General features: G+C 47.5%; 1 protein-coding gene across 2 annotated transcripts in view; it reads right to left on the bottom strand.

Annotated features, from left to right (window-relative positions):
• Nucleotides 1-24,650, bottom strand: part of DNAI1 (dynein axonemal intermediate chain 1) — a 385,067-nt gene that overhangs the window by 239,081 nt on the left and 121,336 nt on the right. For both annotated transcript variants that reach the window (XM_088461607.1, XM_088461608.1), the window contains one exon: nucleotides 6,894-7,141. In XM_088461607.1, coding sequence (XP_088317733.1) covers nucleotides 6,894-7,141 — 248 coding nt within the window. The remainder of the gene's footprint in view (nucleotides 1-6,893; nucleotides 7,142-24,650) is intronic.

Here is a 24,650-nt window from a genome sequence, read left to right as displayed (position 1 = left end):
GCCACAGATAACACCATACTGTCTGGTACTATCTTCCTTACCTCTTATATCACTTTGCGCTCTCTCATCCGGACTCCCCGTTACCCGTGCTGCACTGCCTACTGGTATCAGCACGGACAGCCTGGTTCTTGTCCTGACAGCAGAAGTGGCGCTGCTACTATCTTTCACCCCCGTTCGGGACCCCGCTATGCTCTCTCATCTGTCACCCTCTGCTGTCACAGCCAGGTGGTAAGACAGCAGAAGCAGGCCAGCTCACCTGTTCCGGCCTTGTCCACATACAGTAATAATTACTCAGTAAACCATCTTTTATAACACTGCTCCGAAAATAAAACGTTTTTTTTTGGGTATATCGGGAATTAGAGTCACACCTATGTTTGATATGCTAATTGAGGTCTATCGGGCTTTAATTGGGTGTTCCGATGCAAGCTATGAACTTTTTGTGAAAGGTGCGAGTAAAATAGTGATATAGTATCATGAGTATTACCACGACTCTGCTTTAATATGGCGGCTATGCTGCGGGTTTGGAAATAATATATTAATGCCTGGTTGGGGGCTAATTGTATATGTATTACCCGGCTGCAATATTCCTGGACAAATACTGCTGATTAAAAAAAACGTTCTCTGTTTAAAAACGCACTAATAGATTTAATTAGAACCTTAGCAGAGTGTTTATCTGCTGGTAATTAGAAGTGAGACACCTAAGCTGAGCTTGTCATACGTCTGTGGGCCTGATTCAGCAAGGTACGCAAAGGAGAGAACAAACACGCAATCAGTCGTTTCATTCGCACTGCGCATGAATCGCCCTGCGCGTTCGCAGATAGACGCCTGTCATTTAACCCCCGTCGGGATAAAGCAGTCGGGAAGCCGGCCGTCGGGATTACGTCCTCCGGCTTCCCGACTGCATACCTGCTGTTTAGAGTGGAAATTCCAAGCTGGAAGCACTGATACATATTCTTATATCCTCCTGTGCTTTGCAAACAGTCAGTTACTGAAGCTATATCTATATGATCAGTCTGCTGCACAGAAGATCCCCTAATGGAAGATTACAGTAGGCGCAACATCTCGAGAGGTTGGAAGAGTCAAAATAATGATGCATATTTACTAAGGGGAAGCTTTTCAAATACAACATTCGCTCTTTATTTTTCAGGCATATAAGTAGTAATTGTGTGATGGTACCCTGAGGTTAACGACGCAGTGAAATATGCAATTTGACCAGGGGGGACCAAACTTACAACTGTATATTTCCCCAATGTACCAATTTTGTCCACAATGAAAATACTTTTACTAACTGCGGCCCTCCGATTCCCATTTCATGTGCTTTCTGTTCCTCCCCCTGTCCCCTGGGTGTGTTCCCATCATCCCTCCTGCTAGTGCTGTAATCGCTGCTTTCCCTGTGTGATAGTGATAGGTGGATGGATTACTGCACAACTGGCTTTAACTAACATTGAGGTAAAATCCTTTGCATTGTACAAAACGTATATTCTGGGAAATGCTTTAATTACATTTATTTAAAAAAATATACATATATTATAAGGAAAATATCTTGTGTCACCCTGTTAGCCCGTATGTTTAACATGGCAATAATATAAAGGTAAATGCAGGTTAGTATCACCTTTTAAATGAATTTATGCTTTACACACAGACTAGCATGACAGAATTGTGCTGGTGCCTGCATCTCGCTGTTTATTACAGAAGGTCCTGTACACTGTAAAATACATAAACATAAGTGATAAATCAGGATCACAGGTCACCTCACCTAGTAACATACATAGCACGCCAGCCTGCCCGCTATAGCAGCAAGCCCACGCTCCCCCTTTTACCTATGACCTGATGCCCTGCACCCTAGTGCCAGGGCACAATGTATGGTGGGGACTCCTGTCACTGCACTGTCCACTGATGGACTGTCAATATCAGACACAAGGGGCTGCACCACGGCCACAGATAATTACTGTGCTGATCTCCATGTTACTCTCTTTACTACCGATAGCTACAAACGCTGCTTCTTTCACTGGAGGAGACGCTACAGGACAGTTGCTGTCATTGGGGACAGAAGGTGTAGAAAACTTATGGCCTTTAACCGTCAGAGCCAAGACATACAGGACAGTAACTATTAAAATGTTATGTGCAGTTACTGCCATCAGCCATTTCAGTATTTCCATTCTGTAACCACCGGACTTCTCGTATGGGAAATCTTTCTATGGAGAAATTACCAGAATAGAAGATACACAGCGGGCAGCACACACCCTCCTTCTACCCCCAACACTCACATACGGACAGCTTACACCAACACTCACATACGGACAGCTTACACCCTCCATCTAACCCCAACACTCACATACGGGCAGCTTACACCCTCCATCTACCCCCTAAGACTCACACAGCGGGAAGCACACACCCTCCCTCTACCCCTAACACTCACATATAGGCAGCTTACACCCTCCATCTAACCCCTAAGACTCACACAGCGGGAAGCACACACCCTCCCTCTACCCCTAACACTCACACAGCGGGCAGCATACACCCTCCATCTATCCCATAACACTCACACAGCGGGCACCTTACACCCTCCCTCTACCCCTAACACTCACATAGCGGGCGGCTTACACCCTCCATCTAACCCCAACACTCACATATGAGCAGCTTACACCCTCCCTCTACCCCTAACACTCACACAGTGGGCACCTTACACCCTCCATCTAACCCCAACACTCACATACGGACAGTATACACCCTCCATCTAACCCCTAACACTCACACAGTGGACATCTTACACCCTCCCTCTGCCCCTAACACTCACATACGGGGCAGCTTACACCCTCCCTCTACCCCCAACACTCACATACGGGGCAGCTTACACCCTCCCTCTACCCCCTAACACTCACACAGCGGGCAGCTTACGCCCTCCCTCTACCCCCTAACACTCACACAGAGGGCAGCTAACACCCTCCCTCTACCCCCAACACTCACATACAGGCAGCATACACCCTAGCTCTACCCCTAACACTCACACAGCTTACACCCTCCCTCTACCCTTAACACTCACACAGTGGGCAGCTTACGCCCTCCCTCTACCCCCTAACACTCACACAGAGGGCAGCTTACACCCTCCCTCTACCCCCAACACTCACATACAGGCAGCATACACCCTCCCTCTACCCCTAACACTCACACAGCTTACACCCTCCCTCTACACCCTAACACTCACATAGCGGGCAGCTTACACCCTCCCTCTACACCCTAACACTCACACAGCGGGCAGCTTACACCCTCCAACTAACCCCAACACTCACATACGGGCAGATTACACCCTCCCACTACCCCTAACAGAGCGGGCATCTTACACCCTCCCTCTACCACTAACACAGCGGGCAGCTTACACCCTCCCTCTACCACTAACATAGCGGGCAGCTTACACCCCTAACACGGCGGGCAGCTTATACAGTCTCTCTCTACCCCCTAACACACTCACAGCATGCAGCAGCTCACTGTAGTACTGGATTCGGAGGACAGGTGTTGGGCCCTGTGCTGACCTCGCCCCACCCAGACCTGTGCCGGAGAATTGTCTGTCCTGGTAGATTGTGGAAGAGAGACAGAGAAGTGGCAGCAATGTTCCAAAATACAGTATGCTGGGAGCGTGCAGCAATCAATAATCCAGACACGTTACATCGGGTAATAGATTTCCCATTTCTATCCTGAATATTAATCACATCAAACAAAAACTCACTTACACCGAAAGCTGCACAATTATGAAATCTTATTCCAGATTCACTTTACTGCTCAGAGTGCAGGATACTGTCCATGCAGCAACCAGGGGCTAGTCTATGCGGGGAGTGCGTGCATAACAGAATATTCACAAGTGGGTGGTGAGGGGGGTACAGGCAGGTGGTGAGGGGGGCACAGAAGAGTGGTGAGGGGGCACAGGCAGCTGGTGAGGGGGGCACAGGCAGTTGAGGCCAAAATAATGTATGAATTCACCAGGTATTGAGTGAGAAGGACAGAGAGCAGAGAACCCAGCAGATAGTGGAAGAGGAGGAGAGTAATAGCTAGAAGTGGGAAAGTAGAAACAGTGATTGGAGAGACAGGAGGTGTACCAGGAGAGAAGAGAAACGCAAAGCCCAAGGGAGAGAAGGGTAAGAAGGAGAAGAGGAGGTGAAGCAGTATGAGCAACAAAAACCGGAGGAGAGTGCGGAATGGCTGCACAGGAGGAGCGGGATGGGAATGGGTGCACAGGAGGAGCGGGATGGGAACGGCTGCACAGGAGGAGCGGGATGGGAACGGCTGCACAGGAGGAGCGGGATGGGAACGGCAGCACAGGAGGAGCGGGATGGGAACGGCCGCACAGGAGGAGCGGGATGGGAACGGCCGCACAGGAGGAGCGGGATGGGAACGGCTGCACAGGAGGAGCGGGATGGGAACGGCTGCACAGGAGGAGCGGGATGGGAACGGCTGCACAGGAGGAGCGGGATGGGAACGGCTGCACAGGAGGAGCGGGATGGGAACGGCTGCACAGGAGGAGCGGGATGGGAACGGCTGCACAGGAGGAGCGGGATGGGAACGGCTGCACAGGAGGAGCGGGATGGGAACGGCTGCACAGGAGGAGCGTGATGGGAACGGCTGCACAGGAGGAGTGGGATGGGAACGGCTGCACAGGAGGAGCGGGATGGGAACGGCTGCACAGGAGGAGCGGGATGGGAATGGCTGCACAGGAGGAGCGGGATGGGAATGGCTGCACAGGAGGAGCGGGATGGGAATGGCTGCACAGGAGCTGGGTCATGCAGCTGTAGACGAGCCATACAGTACATCCCCTGCTTTGTACCTGTGACCAGCACATTACAATGTGTCCTCTGGCTGCCCTAAGTCAATGCTCTATACCCAGCACTCATGATTTAATGTATGAGCTCTAGAAAGAATTAGCCAGCAGAGAGGTGCTGCAGCAGCTACACAATACCACACATGGTAAGCGGTTACAGGTGCTGGTGAGGGAACAATATAACTGAGGCACCATGTGGTGGGGTTATATAATTACCTTTGCCCAGTGTGTGAGTCACCCGACGCTGGCCTGTCTGTCTCCAAAATTTACATGTGTCCATATCTCTACGGCTCTCCTAATTACTATGTATGTGCCCCCCCATGTCTACCTCTATGCTAAATCCTACTGATACCAATGTTACTATCTCATATAGCCGTGTCATTCATTATATATATATATATATATATATATATATATTGTATCTATGTCCCATATGGCTGCGTCTTCTATATATGTATATCTCCCTTGTTTACAGGAATTTTTGTACATCATGTTTACTTGTATCTCCCTGTTCTTACTGTTTACTAATCTATGGTTTCATTATAAAAGACATCACAAGATCTGCAGCAGGGTGGAGAGTAGCGCCCTGCAGCAGGGTGGGGAGCAGCGCCCTGCAGCAGGGTGGGGAGCAGTGCTCTGCAGCTGGGTGGGGAGCAGTGCTCTGCAGCAGGGTGGGGAGCAGCGCCCTGCAGCAGGGTGGGGAGCAGCGCCCTGCAGCAGGGTGGGGAGCAGCGCCCTGCAGCAGGGTGGGGAGCAGCAGGGTGGGGAGCAGCGCCCTGCAGCAGGGTGGGGAGCAACGCCCTGCAGCAGGGTGGGGAGCAGTGCTCTGCAGCTGGGTGGGGAGCAGCATGGTGGGGAGCAGCGCCCTGCAGCAGGGTGGGGAGCAGCTTCCCCTGTGTTCCCACCTTTAGTGGTGCCCTGTATGCCCAGCTGGTCACTACACCCCATGTGTATATGTAGTAACACTGCTGTACGGAATAGTAGTGAGAGAGGGAAGGTGGTAATAAAGCATCTGCATAACAGGTTTATATAACGGCTGGTAATTATATTATACATATGAGCAGCAGAGGTCTGGATGATATCACTGCAGAGACAGAACACAGCGCCGCAGCCAGAATAATCTGCTCTGCAATAGGCAGAACGTGCCGTCATATCGGAGACAGAGCATTTCACTACATTTATACCAGCAATACATATTAATGACTGAAATCTCCCCCCTCCCCCAAAAATTTAAAGTTCCTGTTATATTGTATTTCAATTTTGGTGAATGAAAGATGAAAGCTTGAAATTAATAGACAAATATGAACTTGGACACTACATAAACAATACATCCATTACCTGCCGCAGAACTATTCTCTTCCCTGAGCGCCACTTACTGGTGACTCCTGGAATTACAGCCCTGCTGTGTATCCTTAACGCTATCTAATATCACATAGGTTCCCCTAAAGCCTTATAAAAGACGAAGTGGCCTATGTATTAATAATTGTGTAACAGCAGCGATTAAGGTTCCATTTTGTGGCGGATATTTTACATTTTGAATGAAAATATTCCAGCTATGTACAAAGGGGAACCGCTGTCCCTGCGACTTATTTCCCCGGCATTATGTAACAGTCTTTAACATTTGTGAAAAGCTTCTCCGGGAGATGCTGACACTGCGCATGTGCACAGCGTCAGCTTCCGCCGCCAGATCGGAAGATCTCTCTCCTGCTCCCAGAGCCTCCATAGGCTTAAAGCAATGTACCATGAAGATGGTGTAAAGTACCGCGGTGAAGCTTGTAATAGCTCCGTACTCTGGCAGAGATTTCTGTGACATCTCCTGCACTCTGGTATTAGTACACGGCAACGGTTCCTAAGGTGATGGAGAAACTGCACTTTTATAAAAACAAACCTTGATAAATAGGCCCCTAAGAGGCTGTCGGTACTCACTAAACGGCGCCTACCTGCTGAGGGAGGGGAGCGTCGCAGATAAACGCTTGGGCACGTTACCCTGCCGACTGTTACAGTCACTAGAAGGGAATGAGGACCCACCTGTAGCGCCACACCCACCCATGAGCTGTATGATTGGTAAGTAAGGGGGACTGACCTGCCAGACGGGGTCGGTGTGTTTGCCAGACTTTGCCGAGCTGATGACCTTTGGCTGCGGGGAACTGGATTTCAGGTTGTAGATGGCCACGTTGCCATCATAGAAGCCCACGGCTACAAGGTACGGGTGGTCTTTGTGTATGTCCAGGCACATGATGCCGCTCTCTGTGTTGTAGACGTACTCCGGGAAGGACGGGTTCTTCAGGCTGTAGAACAGCATCATCCCGCGGCTCTGCTTCATGAAATCATCTATGGTGACAGAGAATCAGATGGTTAGAGACACAAGCTGCAGTCTCACCTGCTACCTGTAGAGAGCAGCGCAGGGACGCACCTGCTACCTGTAGAGAGCAGCGCAGGGACGCACCTGCTACCAGTAGAGAGCAGCGCAGGGACGCACCTGCTACCTGTAGAGAGCAGCGTAGGGACGCACCTGCTACCTGTAGAGAGCAGCGTAGGGACGCACCTGCTACCTGTAGAGAGCAGCGCAGGGACGCGCCTGCTACCTGTAGAGAGCAGCGTAGGGACGCGCCTGCTACCTGTAGAGAGCAGCGCAGGGACGCGCCTGCTACCTGTAGAGAGCAGCGCAGGGACGCGCCTGCTACCTGTAGAGAGCAGCGCAGGGACGCGCCTGTTACCTGTAGAGAGCAGCGCAGGGACGCGCCTGTTACCTGTAGAGAGCAGCGCAGGGACGCGCCTGCTACCTGTAGAGAGCAGCGCAGGGACGCGCCTGCTACCTGTAGAGAGCAGCGCAGGGACGCGCCTGCTACCTGTAGAGAGCAGCGCAGGGACGCGCCTGCTACCTGTAGAGAGCAGCGCAGGGACGCGCCTGCTACCTGTAGAGAGCAGCGCAGGGACGCGCCTGCTACCTGTAGAGAGCAGCGCAGGGACGCACCTGCTACCTGTAGAGAGCAGCGCAGGGACGCACCTGCTACCTGTAGAGAGCAGCGTAGGGACGCACCTGCTACCTGGAGAGAGCAGCGCAGGGACGCACCTGCTACCTGGAGAGAGCAGCGCAGGGACGCACCTGCTACCTGGAGAGAGCAGCGCAGGGACGCACCTGCTACCTGGAGAGAGCAGAGTAGGGACGCACCTGCTACCTGTAGAGAGTAGCGTAGGGACGCTACCTGTAGAGAGCAGCGTAGGGACGCACCTGCTACCTGTAGAGAGCAGCGTAGGGACGCACCTGCTACCTGTAGAGAGCAGCGTAGGGACGCACCTGCTACCTGTAGAGAGCAGCGTAGGGACGCACCTGCTACCTGTAGAGAGCAGCGTAGGGACGCACCTGCTACCTGTAGAGAGCAGCGTAGGGACGCACCTGCTACCTGTAGAGAGCAGCGCAGGGACGCACCTGCTACCTGTAGAGAGCAGCGTAGGGACGCACCTGCTACCTGTAGAGAGCAGCGTAGGGACGCACCTGCTACCTGTAGAGAGCAGCGTAGCGACGCACCTGCTACCTGTAGAGAGCAGCGTAGGGACGCACCTGCTACCTGTAGAGAGCAGCGCAGGGACGCACCTGCTACCTGTAGAGAGCAGCGCAGGGACGCACCTGCTACCTGTAGAGAGCAGCGCAGGGACGCACCTGCTACCTGTAGAGAGCAGCGCAGGGACGCACCTGCTACCTGTAGAGAGCAGCGTAGGGACGCACCTGCTACCTGTAGAGAGCAGCGTAGGGACGCACCTGCTACCTGTAGAGAGCAGCGTAGGGACGCACCTGCTACCTGTAGAGAGCAGCGTAGGGACGCACCTGCTACCTGTAGAGAGCAGCGTAGGGACGCACCTGCTACCTGTAGAGAGCAGCGTAGGGACGCACCTGCTACCTGTAGAGAGCAGCGTAGGGACGCACCTGCTACCTGTAGAGAGCAGCGTAGGGACGCACCTGCTACCTGTAGAGAGCAGCGTAGGGACGCACCTGCTACCTGTACAGAGCAGCGTAGGGACGCACCTGCTACCTGTACAGAGCAGCGTAGGGACGCACCTGCTACCTGTACAGAGCAGCGTAGGGACGCACCTGCTACCTGTAGAGAGCAGCGCAGGGACGCACCTGCTACCTGTAGAGAGCAGCGCAGGGACGCACCTGCTACCTGTAGAGAGCAGCGCAGGGACGCACCTGCTACCTGTAGAGAGCAGCGCAGGGACGCACCTGCTACCTGAAGAGAGCAGCGTAGGGACGCACCTGTTACCTGTAGAGAGCAGCGTAGGGACGCACCTGCTACCTGTAGAGAGCAGCGTAGGGACGCACCTGCTACCTGTAGAGAGCAGCGTAGGGACGCACCTGCTACCTGTAGAGAGCAGCGCAGGGACGGACGCACCTGCTACCTGTAGAGAGCAGCGCAGGGACGCACCTGCTACCTGTAGAGAGCAGCGTAGGGACGCACCTGCTACCTGTAGAGAGCAGCGTAGGGACGCACCTGCTACCTGTAGAGAGCAGCGTAGGGACGCACCTGCTACCTGTAGAGAGCAGCGTAGGGACGCACCTGCTACCTGTAGAGAGCAGCGCAGGGACGCACCTGCTACCTGTAGGGCTACGGGACGCATTTAATAAGCCGAACTGTCACTTACATCACACGGAAACAAACGTTTCATAAGTGTCTTCTCTATTAATGCCGGAATCCTGCATCCTCGCACCGGCCATACTGTGTGAATGCTCAACCTGAAGTTGGAGTATGAACTAAACCAGATCTTTTTGGACGAGAGTAAAGCTGGCAGGGACGTCACAGGGAAAGTGTGTTAGTGCAATCACTGTCCCTGAAAAGGTAATGGGCGGGATGTACTAATGGCGAAAATAGGGGTATTACCGCATTCCCCAAATGTACTAAGCACCTTCAGGTGGCGTTACCCAATAGAAGCTTATGGGCTTCTTATCGGGACGCTCCCCCTTGGGAGGGATCTGATCGGATCCCTCCCATCACCCCCGGTGGTCTGCATCCCTCTGCGCAGGAGGACGGCAGAGAGACTTCTGGGTGTTAAACCCGGAGGTCCGTCTGTCTGGAGCCATTGCAAAGAACATCTCATATCGGGAGAGCTGTTGTTTGCGATATTCTAGGTACATACTGCGGTAATGAACCGCGGTATGCACCCGAAGACAGGGGGGATGTACTGTACCGTGGAAGCAATACATTACGCTGATATGCAGAAAAGTAAGTAAACAAATGCTAATAATCGCAACAATATTAACTGAAAATATTTACACCCCTATCATAATTATTACTAAATATTCCCCTATGTGAGATCACCATCGGCAAAGTGTCAGTACAGACAAATTACATGTACAGCAATGGCCAAAAGTTGTGAGAATGACACAAGTATAGGTTATCACAAAGTCTGCTGCATCAGTGTTATTAGACCTTTGTGTCAGATGTTACTATGGTATACTGAGGTAACATTACAGCATTACATAAGTGTCAGATGTTACTATGGTATACTGAGGTAACATTACAGCATTACATCAGTGTCAGATGTTACTATGGTATACTGAGGTAACATTACAGCATTACATAAGTGTCAGATGTTACTATGGTATACTGAGGTAACATTACAGCATGACATAAGTGTCAGATGTTACTATGATATAATGAGGTAACATTACAGCATTATATAAGTGTCAGATGTGACTATGGTATACTGAGGTAACATTACAGCATTACATAAGTGTCAGATGTTACTATGGTATACTGAGGTAACATTACAGCATGACATAAGTGTCAGATGTTACTATGATATAATGAGGTAACATTACAGCATTACATAAGTGTCAGATGTTACTATGGTATACTGAGGTAACATTACAGCATTACATAAGTGTCAGATGTTACTATGGTATACTGAGGTAACATTACAGCATGACATAAGTGTCAGATGTTACTATGGTATACTGAGGTAACATTACAGCATTATATAAGTGTCAGATGTGACTATGGTATACTGAGGTAACATTACAGCATTACATAAGTGACAGATGTGACTATGGTATACTGAGGTAACATTACAGCATTACATAAGTGTCAGATGTTACTATGGTATACTGAGGTAAGATTACATAAGTGTCAGATGTTACTATGGTATACTGAGGTAACATTACAGCATTACATCAGTGTCAGATGTTACTATGATATAATGAGGTAACATTACAGCATTACATAAGTGTCAGATGTTACTATGGTATACTGAGGTAACATTACAGCATTACATAAGTGTCAGATGTTACTATGATATAATGAGGTAACATTACAGCATTACATAAGTGTCAGATGTGACTATGATATAATGAGGTAACATTACAGCATTACATAAGTGTCAGATGTGACTATGGTATACTGAGGTAACATTACAGCATTACATAAGTGTCAGATGTGACTATGGTATACTGAGGTAACATTACAGCATTACATAAGTGTCAGATGTTACTATGGTATACTGAGGTAACATTACAGCGTGACATAAGTGTCAGATGTGACTATGGTATACTGAGGTAACATTACAGCATTACATAAGTGTCAGATGTTACTATGGTATACTGAGGTAACATTACAGCATTACATAAGTGTCAGATGTTACTATGGTATACTGAGGTAACATTACAGCATTACATAAGTGTCAGATGTTACTATGGTATACTGAGGTAACATTACAGCATTACATAAGTGTCAGATGTGACTATGGTATACTGAGGTAACATTACAGCATTACATAAGTGTCAGATGTTACTATGGTATACTGAGGTAACATTACAGCGTGACATAAGTGTCAGATGTGAATATGGTATACTGAGGTAACATTACAGCATTACATAAGTGTCAGATGTTACTATGGTATACTGAGGTAACATTACAGCATTACATAAGTGTCAGATGTTACTATGGTATACTGAGGTAACATTACAGCATTACATAAGTGTCAGATGTTACTATGGTATACTGAGGTAACATTACAGCATTACATAAGTGTCAGATGTGGCTATGGTATACTGAGGTAACATTACAGCATTACATAAGTGTCAGATGTTACTATGGTATACTGAGGTAACATTACAGCATTACATAAGTGTCAGATGTGACTATGGTATACTGAGGTAACATTACAGCATTACATAAGTGTCAGATGTGACTATGGTATACTGAGGTAACATTACAGCATTACATAAGTGTCAGATGTTACTATGGTATACTGAGGTAACATTACAGCATTACGTATCAGATGTGACTATGGTATACTGAGGTAACATTACAGCATTACATAAGTGTCAGATGTTACTATGGTATACTGAGGTAACATTACAGCATTACATAAGTGTCAGATGTGACTATGGTATACTGAGGTAACATTACAGCATTACATAAGTGTCAGATGTTACTATGGTATACTGAGGTAACATTACAGCATTACGTATCAGATGTTACTATGGTATACTGAGGTAACATTACAGCATTACATAAGTGTCAGATGTGACTATGGTATACTGAGGTAACATTACAGCATTACATAAGTGTCAGATGTTACTATGGTATACTGAGGTAACATTACAGCATTACATAAGTGTCAGATGTTACTATGGTATAATGAGGTAACATTACAGCATGACATAAGTGTCAGATGTTACTATGGTATACTGAGGTAACATTACAGCATGACATAAGTGTCAGATGTGACTATGGTATACTGAGGTAACATTACAGCATTACATAAGTGTCAGATGTTACTATGGTATACTGAGGTAACATTACAGCATTACATAAGTGTCAGATGTGACTATGGTATACTGAGGTAACATTACAGCATTACATAAGTGTCAGATGTGACTATGGTATACTGAGGTAACATTACAGCATTACATAAGTGTCAGATGTTACTATGGTATACTGAGGTAACATTACAGCATTACGTATCAGATGTTACTATGGTATACTGAGGTAACATTACAGCATTACATAAGTGTCAGATGTGACTATGGTATACTGAGGTAACATTACAGCATTACATAAGTGTCAGATGTTACTATGGTATACTGAGGTAACATTACAGCATTACATAAGTGTCAGATGTTACTATGGTATACTGAGGTAACATTACAGCATTACATAAGTGTCAGATGTTACTATGGTATACTGAGGTAACATTACAGCATTACATAAGTGTCAGATGTGACTATGGTATACTGAGGTAACATTACAGCATTACATAAGTGTCAGATGTTACTATGGTATACTGAGGTAACATTACAGCATTACATAAGTGTCAGATGTGACTATGGTATACTGAGGTAACATTACAGCATTACATAAGTGTCAGATGTGACTATGGTATACTGAGGTAACATTACAGCATTACATAAGTGTCAGATGTTACTATGGTATACTGAGGTAACATTACAGCATTACGTATCAGATGTTACTATGGTATACTGAGGTAACATTACAGCATTACATAAGTGTCAGATGTGACTATGGTATACTGAGGTAACATTACAGCATTACATAAGTGTCAGATGTTACTATGGTATACTGAGGTAACATTACAGCATTACATAAGTGTCAGATGTTACTATGGTATACTGAGGTAACATTACAGCATTACATAAGTGTCAGATGTTACTATGGTATAATGAGGTAACATTACAGCATGACATAAGTGTCAGATGTTACTATGGTATACTGAGGTAACATTACAGCATTACATAAGTGTCAGATGTGACTATGGTATACTGAGGTAACATTACAGCATTACATAAGTGTCAGATGTTACTATGGTATACTGAGGTAACATTACAGCATTACATAAGTGTCAGATGTGACTATGGTATACTGAGGTAACATTACAGCATTACATAAGTGTCAGATGTGACTATGGTATACTGAGGTAACATTACAGCATTACATAAGTGTCAGATGTTACTATGGTATACTGAGGTAACATTACAGCATTACGTATCAGATGTTACTATGGTATACTGAGGTAACATTACAGCATTACATAAGTGTCAGATGTGACTATGGTATACTGAGGTAACATTACAGCATTACATAAGTGTCAGATGTTACTATGGTATACTGAGGTAACATTACAGCATTACATAAGTGTCAGATGTTACTATGGTATACTGAGGTAACATTACAGCATTACATAAGTGTCAGATGTTACTATGGTATAATGAGGTAACATTACAGCATTACATAAGTGTCAGATGTTACTATGGTATACTGAGGTAACATTACAGCATTACATAAGTGTCAGATGTTACTATGGTATAATGAGGTAACATTACAGCATTACATAAGTGTCAGATGTTACTATGGTATACTGAGGTAACATTACAGCATTACGTATCAGATGTTACTATGGTATACTGAGGTAACATTACAGCATTACATAAGTGTCAGATGTTACTATGGTATACTGAGGTAACATTACAGCATTACATAAGTGTCAGATGTTACTATGGTATACTGAGGTAACATTACAGCATTACATAAGTGTCAGATGTTACTATGGTATAATGAGGTAACATTACAGCATGACATAAGTGTCAGATGTTACTATGGTATACTGAGGTAACATTACAGCATTACATAAGTGTCAGATGTGACTATGGTATACTGAGGTAACATTACAGCATTACATAAGTGTCAGATGTTACTATGGTATACTGAGGTAACATTACAGCATTACATAAGTGTCAGATGTGACTATGGTATACTGAGGTAACATTACAGCATTACATAAGTGTCAGATGTGACTATGGTATACTGAGGTAACATTACAGCATTACATAAGTGTCAGATGTTACTATGGTATACTGAGGTAACATTACAGCATTACGTATCAGATGTTACTATGGTATACTGAGGTAACATTACAGCATTACATAAGTGTCAGATGTGACTATGGTATACTGAGGTAACATTACAGCATTACATAAGTGTCAGATGTTACTATGGTATACTGAGGTAACATTACAGCATTACATAAGTGTCAGATGTTACTATGGTATAATGAGGTAACATTACAGCATTATATAAGTGTCAGATGTTACTATGGTATACTGAGGTAACATTACAGCATGACATAAGTGTCAGATGTTACTATGGTATACTGAGGTAACATTACAGCATTATATAAGTGTCAGATGTTACTATGGTATACTGAGGTAACATTACAGCATGACATAAGTGTCAGATGTTACTATGGTATACTGAGGTAACATTACAGCATTACATAAGTATCAAAGGCTTTTACTGACAATTACATTAAGTTTATGCAGAGAGTGAATATTTGCAGTGCTGACCCTTCTTTTTCAAGACCTCTGTAATTCACCCTGGCAGCTGTCACTCAATTTCTGGGCCACATACTGACTGATGGCCGCCCATTCTTCCTAATCAATGGGATTAAGGTCTGAGGAGTTTTCTGGCTATGGACCCAATATGTACAGTTTTATCTGGCACACAGTAATCTATACACGTGGGCTAGCTGTGCACACCAGTGGATATAACTGCATGTGTGCTATTAGAATATTTCTTAGCATTAAGCTGTGTATGAGAACCTAAGGGTGGAGAAATAGAAGCACCAGTGACCGCATGTGCCATAGTGATAGTCACAACCTGGGATAACATACACAATGATTGTACGGATAACAGTGGAATGTACATGGCAGATACAGACAGACCATCGGTCTCTCATGCGCCAGGATCCGTTTTCCAGATTCCAAAATTAGAGATAGGGACATGGAATATAGCAGTGGATTAGTCCAATATTGCCACCTTGTGGATAACTACAATTACTGCAACTAGTGCTATATATTATGGCAGTGAATTACAGTATCCTCAGATAAGTACACATCATTGAAAGGGACGTGCAGATGTCACAAGGCAGGCGAGTCTACTGAGGCTCTCGGAAAAGCTGAGGCCACCAATAAGCCACAGATGTGGGCACCACGGTGGACTAATGGCTACAACTACTACCTCACAGCACTGAGGTCAGGAGTCCAATTATACCAAGGTCATATATGTGTGAAGTTTGTATGTTCTCCCAGAGTTTGTGTGTGTTTTCCCCGGTTTCCTCCAAAAACACACTAGTAGGTTTCTTGGCTTCTGACAGTGTATCTATCAGGAATGTGTAGGCAGGGGAGGCTACTCCTGAGATTTTATATAAAAAATATTATAATAATATAGTGTTCCCTTTAGCTCCGGCGGGAGGCAGGGCGCCGGAGCTAGAGAGGGCACGCCTGTGTGCGCGCCGAAGGCGCGCGCGCGACTGAGAAGGGGGTGTGGTCATCGGAAAAGGGGGCGTGTCTATAAGACGCGTCCCCTTTTCGTCACTCTTGGGGGCGTGCCCGGCACTTACGGATACGCCGGGCAGCCCCCAAACCCTGCAGACAGGGAGAATAGATGCCGGCGGTGACAGACTGTGAGGGCAGGGCGCTTTTTGCCCTCCTCCTGGAGGGCAGGGTGCTTTTTGCCCTCCAGAAGGAGGGCAGGGCGCCGCGCCCCGCTAAAACAGCCTAGCGGGAACGCTAATAATACAAAGATGATATTTATAACTTATAAACATCTTCATTTATTGTAATTATTTTTATAGGTAACACTCACCAGCTTTGTGGAGCTCCCTATCGGACTACAGGGAGACGAGAGATGAGGTACGAACAGCTCAGCCTCGCTTCTGTATAGTTAGAAAGGGCTTGCAGAGTTGGAGGCGGAGCCACGCCACAGGCAGTAAGCTGCACAGAAAGACAGCTAATAGAGGCATGCCTATGAGTATGGGGGCATGTCTTGAGCACTGATGGACATCTTGATGTGTCATGTGACGAGGAAGTGCACTGTAGTGTTTAGGGATTGGAGCTGAGTCAGCAGCAGCAGCTAGAGAAGATACAGTGATGCAGGTAGGAGAATCAATGGCCACTGAAGCTTAGTGTAGCGAGGGGAGAGTTACAGTGAGTAAGGGGTTAGACAGGCTCCCAGCATCTCCATGTGTGCCTCCCTTGCCATTGACCTCACGGCACGTCACTGGTATCTATGTGGTAGGGGATATAGATTGTAAGCTTCATGGGGTAGGGACCAAATATTCTCTGCAAAGCGCTGCAATATATTTATAAGCTAGAAGAATAACTTAGTAAATAATAGGCTGAATACCGGGGTCCCAGGTACTAGAGCGGTGAAGGTGGGAGGCACCCTGGCTGAGGTAGAAGATGACGGATGGCAGTAATCCGTGGGCCAAGCTGACTGCGACAGAGGCCGGCACTACATGAGCAGACCTGCATAAGGGGTCAGTGGGGAGAATGTGGTAACTAGTAACGATGGAGCCCCCACCTCGGTCTCTGTATCACTGCTGGAGCCCTACTTTTCCCAATCACAGGCTAATAGCGCTTCCAGCTCTACCCTCACCAGTAACTACTCGGTGACACCAGTAACGAGCCTCCCGGGCTGGACAGGAAGGAGCATCAGGTGTGATACAGGTAAATAGTCTATAGCACAGGCTCTCAAACTCGGTCCTCAGAACCCCAAACAGTGCATGTTTTCCATGTCTCCTCACAGAATCACAGGTGAAATAATTAGCTCCACCTGTGGATCTTTTAAAATATGTCAGTGAGTAATGACTAGACCTGTGCATCTGCTGGGTGACCTGGGAAATGTGTCAGTGAGTAATGAGTACACCTGTGCTCCTGCTGGGTGACCTGGGAAATGTGTCAGTGAGTAATGAGTACACCTGTGCTCCTGCTGGGTGACCTGGGAAATGTGTCAGTGAGTAATGAGTACACCTGTGCATCTGCTGGGTGACCTGGGAAATGTGTCAGTGAGTAATGAGTACACCTGTGCACCTGCTGGGTGACCTGGGAAATGTGTCAGTGAGTAATGAGTACACCTGTGCTCCTGCTGAGTGACCTGGGAGATGTGTCAGTGAGTAATGAGTACACCTGTGCACCTGCTGGGTGACCTGGGAAATGTGTCAGTGAGTAAGGAATACACCTGTGCACCTGCTGGGTGACCTGGGAAATGTGTCAGTGATTAATGAATACACCTGTGCACCTGCAGGGTAACCTGGGAAAAGTGAACTGTGTGGGGTCCTGAGGAGCGAGTTTGAGAACCACTGGTCAATAGAATAGTGATGGCGCCATTTTACTGACCACGCTAAGGGCCTGAGTCGCAGCTGCCATTGACACGCACGGCTGTACATCGGGAGAAGGGCCGATACCAGCATTAGCATATAGTCACATACACACGGCTGTACACCAGGGGAAGAGCTGATACCAGCATTAGCATATAGTCACATACACACGGCTGTACACAGGGGAAGGGCTGATACCAGCATTAGTATATAGTCACAGACACACAGCTGTACACCAGGGGAAGGGCTGATACCAGCATTAGTATATAGTCACAGACACACGGCTGTACACCAGGGGAAGGGATGATACCAGCATTAGTATATAGTCACAGACACACGGCTGTACACCAGGGGAAGAGCTGATACCAGCATTAGCATATAGTCACATACACACGGCTGTACACAGGGGAAGGGCTGATACCAGCATTAGTATATAGTCACAGACACACAGCTGTACACCAGGGGAAGGGCTGATACCAGCATTAGTATATAGTCACAGACACACAGCTGTACACCAGGGGAAGGGCTGATACCAGCATTAGTATATAGTCACATACACACGGCTGTACACCAGGGGAAGGGCTGATACCAGCATTAGTATATAGTCACAGACACACGGCTGTACACCAGGGGAAGGGCTGATACCAGCATTAGTATATAGTCACAGACACACAGCTGTACACCAGGGGAAGGGCTGATACCAGCATTAGCATATAGTCACAGACACACGGCTGTACACCAGGGGAAGGGATGATACCAGCATTAGCATATAGTCACATACACACGGCTGTACACCAGGGGAAGGGCTGATACCAGCATTAGTATATAGTCACATACACACAGCTGTACACCAGGGGAAGGGCTGATACCAGCATTAGTATATAGTCACATACACACAGCTGTACACCAGGGGAAGGGCTGATACCAGCATTAGTATATAGTCACATACACACGGCTGTACACCGGGGGAAGGGCTGACACCAGCATTAGTATATAGTCACAGACACACGGCTGTACACCAGGGGAAGGGCTGATACCAGCATTAGTATATAGTCACAGACACACGGCTGTACACCGGGGGAAGGGCTGACACCAGCATTAGTATATAGTCACATACACACGGCTGTACACCAGGGGAAGGGCTGATACCAGCATTAGTATATAGTCACAGACACACGGCTGTACACCAGGGGAAGGGCTGATACCAGCATTAGTATATAGTCACATACACACGGCTGTACACCAGGGGAAGGGCTGATACCAGCATTAGTATATAGTCACATACACACAGCTGTACACCAGGGGAAGGGCTAGTACTAGCATTAGCATATAGTCACATACACACAGCTGTACACCAGGGGAAGGGCTGATACCAGCATTAGTATATAGTCACATACACACGGCTGTACACCAGGGGAAGGGCTGATACCAGCATTAGCATATAGTCACAGACACACACGGCTGTACACCAGGGGAAGGGCTGATACCAGCATTAGTATATAGTCACATACACACGGCTGTACACCAGGGGAAGGGCTTATATTAGCATTACTATATAGTCACATACACACAGCTGTACACCAGGGGAAGGGCTGATACCAGCATTAGTATATAGTCACATACACACAGCTGTACACCAGGGGAAGGGCTGATACCAGCATTAGTATATAGTCACATACACATGGCTGTACACCAGGGGAAGGGCTGATACCAGCATTAGCATATAGTCACAGACACACAGCTGTACACCAGGGGAAGGGCTGATACCAGCATTAGAATATAGTCACATACACACAGCTGTACACCAGGGGAAGGACTGATACCAGCATTAGCATATAGTCACAGACACACGGCTGTACACCAGGGGAAGGGCTGACACCAGCATTAGTATATAGTCACAGACACAGGGCTGTACACCAGGGGAAGGGCTGATACCAGCATTAGTATATAGTCACAGACACACGGCTGTACACCAGGGGAAGGGCTGATACCAGCATTAGTATATAGTCACATACACACGGCTGTACACCAGGGGAAGGGCTGATACCAGCATTAGTATATAGTCACATACACACAGCTGTACACCAGGGGAAGGGCTAGTACTAGCATTAGCATATAGTCACATACACACAGCTGTACACCAGGGGAAGGGCTGATACCAGCATTAGTATATAGTCACATACACACGGCTGTACACCGGGGGAAGGGCTGACACCAGCATTAGTATATAGTCACAGACACACGGCTGTACACCAGGGGAAGGGCTGATACCAGCATTAGTATATAGTCACAGACACACGGCTGTACACCAGGGGAAGGGCTGATACCAGCATTAGTATATAGTCACATACACACGGCTGTACACCAGGGGAAGGGCTGATACCAGCATTAGTATATAGTCACATACACACGGCTGTACACCGGGGGAAGGGCTGATACCAGCATTAGCATATAGTCACAGACACACAGCTGTACACCAGGGGAAGGGCTGATACCAGCATTAGTATATAGTCACATACACACGGCTGTACACCAGGGGAAGGGCTGATACCAGCATTAGTATATAGTCACATACACAAAGCTGTACACCAGGGGAAGGGCTGATACCAGCATTAGCATATAGTCACATACACACGGCTGTACACCAGGGGAAGGGCTGATATTAGCATTACTATATAGTCACATACACACGGCTGTACACCAGGGGAGGGGCTGATATTAGCATTACTATATAGTCACATACACACGGCTGTACACCAGGGGAAGGGCTGATACCAGCATTAGCATATAGTCACATACACACGGCTGTACACCCGGGGAAGGGCTGATACCAGCATTAGCATATAGTCACAGACACACGGCTGTACACCAGGGGAAGGGCTGATACCAGCATTAGTATATAGTCACATACACACAGCTGTACACCAGGGGAAGGGCTGATACCAGCATTAGCATATAGTCACATACACACAGCTGTACACCAGGGGAAGGGCTGATACCAGCATTAGCATATAGTCACAGACACACACGGCTGTACACCAGGGGAAGGGCTGATACCAGCATTAGTATATAGTCACATACACACGGCTGTACACCAGGGGAAGGGCTTATATTAGCATTACTATATAGTCACATACACACAGCTGTACACCAGGGGAAGGGCTGATACCAGCATTAGTATATAGTCACATACACACGGCTGTACACCAGGGGAAGGGCTGATACCAGCATTAGTATATAGTCACATACACATGGCTGTACACCAGGGGAAGGGCTGATACCAGCATTAGCATATAGTCACAGACACACAGCTGTACACCAGGGGAAGGGCTGATACCAGCATTAGAATATAGTCACATACACACAGCTGTACACCAGGGGAAGGACTGATACCAGCATTAGCATATAGTCACAGACACACGGCTGTACACCAGGGGAAGGGCTGACACCAGCATTAGTATATAGTCACAGACACAGGGCTGTACACCAGGGGAAGGGCTGATACCAGCATTAGTATATAGTCACAGACACACGGCTGTACACCAGGGGAAGGGCTGATACCAGCATTAGTATATAGTCACATACACACGGCTGTACATTGGGAGAAGGGCCGATACCAGCATTAGCATATAGTCACAGACACACAGTTGTACACCAGGGGAAGGGCTGATACCAGCATTAGTATATAGTCACAGACACACAGTTGTACACCAGGGGAAGGACTGATACCAGCATTAGTATATAGTCACATACACACGGCTGTACACCCGGGGAAGGGCTGATACCAGCATTAGCATATAGTCACATACACACGGCTGTACACCAGGGGAAGGGCTGATACCAGCATTAGCATATAGTCACATACACACGGCTGTACACCAGGGGAAGGGCTTATATTAGCATTACTATATAGTCACATACACACAGCTGTACACCAGGGGAAGGGCTGATACCAGCATTAGTATATAGTCACATACACATGGCTGTACACCAGGGGAAGGGCTGATACCAGCATTAGCATATAGTCACATACACACGGCTGTACACCAGGGGAAGGGCTTATATTAGCATTACTATATAGTCACATACACACAGCTGTACACCAGGGGAAGGGCTGATACCAGCATTAGTATATAGTCACATACACATGGCTGTACACCAGGGGAAGGGCTGATACCAGCATTAGCATATAGTCACAGACACACGGCTGTACACCAGGGGAAGGGCTGATACCAGCATTAGCATATAGTCACAGACACACGGCTGTACATTGGGAGAAGGGCCGATACCAGCATTAGCATATAGTCACAGACACACACGGCTGTACACCAGGGGAAGGGCTGATACCAGCATTAGTATATAGTCACATACACACGGCCGTACACCAGGGGGAAGGGCTGATACCAGCATTAGTATATAGTCACATACACACAGCTGTACACCAGGGGAAGGGCTGATACCAGCATTAGCATATAGTCACATACACACAGCTGTACACCAGGGGAAGGGCTGATACCAGCATTAGCATATAGTCACATACACACAGCTGTACACCAGGGGAAGGGCTGACACCAGCATTAGCATATAGTCACATACACACGGCTGTACACCAGGGGAAGGGCTGATACCAGCATTAGTATATAGTCACATACACACACGGCTGTACACCAGGGGGAAGGGCTGATACCAGCATTAGTATATAGTCACAGACACAGGGCTGTACACCAGGGGAAGGGCTGATACCAGCATTAGTATATAGTCACAGACACACGGCTGTACACCAGGGGAAGGGCTGATACCAGCATTAGTATATAGTCACATACACACGGCTGTACATTGGGAGAAGGGCCGATACCAGCATTAGCATATAGTCACAGACACACGGCTGTACACCAGGGGAAGGGCTGATACCAGCATTAGTATATAGTCACAGACACACAGTTGTACACCCGGGGAAGGGCTGATACCAGCATTAGCATATAGTCACAGACACACAGCTGTACACCAGGGGAAGGGCTGATACCAGCATTAGCATATAGTCACATACACACAGCTGTACACCAGGGGAAGGGCTGATACCAGCATTAGTATATAGTCACATACACATGGCTGTACACCAGGGGAAGGGCTGATACCAGCATTAGCATATAGTCACAGACACACGGCTGTACACCAGGGGGAAGGGCTGATACCAGCATTAGTATATAGTCACATACACACAGCTGTACACCAGGGGAAGGGCTGATACCAGCATTAGCATATAGTCACATACACACAGCTGTACACCAGGGGAAGGACTGATACCAGCATTAGCATATAGTCACATACACACGGCTGTACACCAGGGGGAAGGGCTGATACCAGCATTAGTATATAGTCACATACACACACAGCTGTACACCAGGGGAAGGGCTGATACCAGCATTAGTATATAGTCACATACACACGGCTGTACACCAGGGGGAAGGGCTGATACCAGCATTAGTATATAGTCACAGACACACAGCTGTACACCAGGGGAAGGGATGATACCAGCATTAGTATATAGTCACATACACACAGCTGTACACCAGGGGAAGGGCTAGTACTAGCATTAGTATATAGTCACATACACATGGCTGTACACCAGGGGAAGGGCTGACACCAGCATTAGCATATAGTCACATACACACACAGCTGTACACCAGGGGAAGGACTGATACCAGCATTAGCATATAGTCACAGACACAGGGCTGTACACCAGGGGAAGGGCTGATACCAGCATTAGTATATAGTCACAGACACACGGCTGTACACCAGGGGAAGGGCTGATACCAGCATTAGCATATAGTCACATACACACAGCTGTACACCAGGGGAAGGACTGATACCAGCATTAGCATATAGTCACATACACACGGCTGTACACCAGGGGGAAGGGCTGATACCAGCATTAGTATATAGTCACAGACACACAGCTGTACACCAGGGGAAGGGCTGATACCAGCATTAGTATATAGTCACATACACACAGCTGTACACCAGGGGAAGGGCTGATACCAGCATTAGTATATAGTCACATACACACAGCTGTACACCAGGGGAAGGGCTGACACCAGCATTAGCATATAGTCACATACACACACAGCTGTACACCAGGGGAAGGACTGATACCAGCATTAGCATATAGTCACAGACACAGGGCTGTACACCAGGGGAAGGGCTGATACCAGCATTAGTATATAGTCACAGACACACGGCTGTACACCAGGGGAAGGGCTGATACCAGCATTAGTATATAGTCACAGACACAGGGCTGTACACCAGGGGAAGGGCTGATACCAGCATTAGTATATAGTCACAGACACAGGGCTGTACACCAGGGGAAGGGCTGATACCAGCATTAGTATATAGTCACAGACACACAGCTGTACACCAGGGGAAGGGCTGATACCAGCATTAGTATATAGTCATATACACACGGCTATACACCAGGGGAAGGGCTGATACCAGCATTAGTATATAGTCACATACACACGGCTGTACACCAGGGGAAGGGCTGATACCAGCATTAGTATATAGTCACAGACACACAGCTTTACACCAGGGGAAGGGCTGATACCAGCATTAGTATATAGTCACATACACACGGCTGTACACCAGGGGAAGGGCTGATACCAGCATTAGT

This window comes from Taudactylus pleione, unplaced genomic scaffold (assembly GCF_031769625.1).
Source record: "Taudactylus pleione unplaced genomic scaffold, aTauple2 ptg001078l, whole genome shotgun sequence".
Taxonomy (NCBI): Eukaryota; Metazoa; Chordata; class Amphibia; order Anura; family Myobatrachidae; genus Taudactylus; species Taudactylus pleione.
Note: the sequence above shows the minus strand (reverse complement) of the source record. Positions and strands in the feature narration are given on the sequence as shown.